General features: G+C 73.0%; 1 protein-coding gene across 1 annotated transcript in view; it reads right to left on the bottom strand.

Annotated features, from left to right (window-relative positions):
* Window positions 1-38: 38 nt before the first annotated feature.
* The window catches only part of MNEG_4914 (UDP-sugar pyrophosphorylase), a gene marked incomplete at both ends in the record, with an annotated part of 2224 nt that continues 1130 nt past the window's right edge, over window positions 39-1132 (bottom strand). Inside the window, 3 exons of the mRNA XM_014046616.1 lie at window positions 39-49; window positions 351-515; window positions 831-953. Of these exons, the coding sequence (XP_013902070.1) occupies window positions 39-49; window positions 351-515; window positions 831-953 (299 nt within the window). The remainder of the gene's footprint in view (window positions 50-350; window positions 516-830; window positions 954-1132) is intronic.

Genomic DNA, 1132 nt, shown 5'->3' with positions numbered 1-1132 from the left:
ACCCCACACACACCCCCACCTGCAGGGCCAAAATGAACTCAATGTACAGCTGCAGGAACCCGCGGCCCGACGCGCACTCCGCGGGCAGCGCCACCTTGATGCCTGTCGAAGCGGCAGGGCGAGGCGGCTTTCCGCACCGGGCCCCGCGAGGGAGGGGTGCTGGGGGCCAACTGACCCGCGGCGCGTGGCAGTGCTGTCGTCATCAACCGCCAGAGTGCCGCGCCGCCGCGCCCGACCGCGCACTGGGGCGCCCCCGCGCCGCGTCGCCGGCGTCCCAGTCGCTCCCCGCCCCCTCAAACGGCCGCCGACGCGGGCGGCGGCGACCCCCCGCTGCCACCTCTGGCGCGCACCCGAGTAGCCGAGGCGCTCCCCCAGGCCGCCTGCCACCAGCACAAAGGCGGCCCTGGCCGCGGCGGCCAGCCCGCCCTCCTCCAGATCCAGGAACCTCCGGCTGCCAAAGTCCAGGTTCTCGCCCTCGGGCACAGAGGGCGTGTAGCCGTCGAAGGGGTTGCGGCCTGCATGTGTGCGCGGGTGGCGGTGTGTGGCGGTGGGTGGGTCTGGATGGAGAAGGAGAAAGCCAGGGGAAAGCCAGGCCGCCTGCGGGGTCAGAGGAGCAGGGCGCCGCTGTGCGCCGCTGCACCACCACCTTGGCTGGGCCTTGCTTCGAGCGCAGCAAGGGCCAGGGCCCGGAGTGACTGAGACAGCCCTCACAGACACCAACCGGATCACGCCGGCGCCCCATTTGCTCGGCAAGTAATATCCGAAGCGCCCGGTAGAAGCACCCGCCGGGCGCCGCCTTGGGTCCGGGTCTGCCTGCGAAGCGCGCTCACCCTCCCTAGAGTCCCTGAGGAGCTCCTTGGCGTTGCCTATGTAGGCGGTCAGCCCGCCGTGGTACGACGCGTCAAGCTGCACCAGCTGGGCCACCAGCCGCCGCTTGTCGGCGTCGCCGGTGCCTGCAGGACGCGCGGGGCGGGGGCGTAGGGGCAGGGGCGCGGGGGCGGGGGCGCGGGGAGGGTGTCGGTGGGCGACCAAGGGCCTGAGGCGGCACGCGCAGCGCACGTGGGGCGCGGCGCAGTCTGTCAGTGGCAGGCGGGACTGCTACTGCTGCTGCTGCTGCTGCTGCTGCTGCTGC

This window comes from Monoraphidium neglectum (genome assembly GCF_000611645.1).
Source record: "Monoraphidium neglectum strain SAG 48.87 unplaced genomic scaffold scaffold00706, whole genome shotgun sequence".
NCBI classification, from domain to species: domain Eukaryota; kingdom Viridiplantae; phylum Chlorophyta; class Chlorophyceae; order Sphaeropleales; family Selenastraceae; genus Monoraphidium; species Monoraphidium neglectum.
Note: the sequence above shows the minus strand (reverse complement) of the source record. Positions and strands in the feature narration are given on the sequence as shown.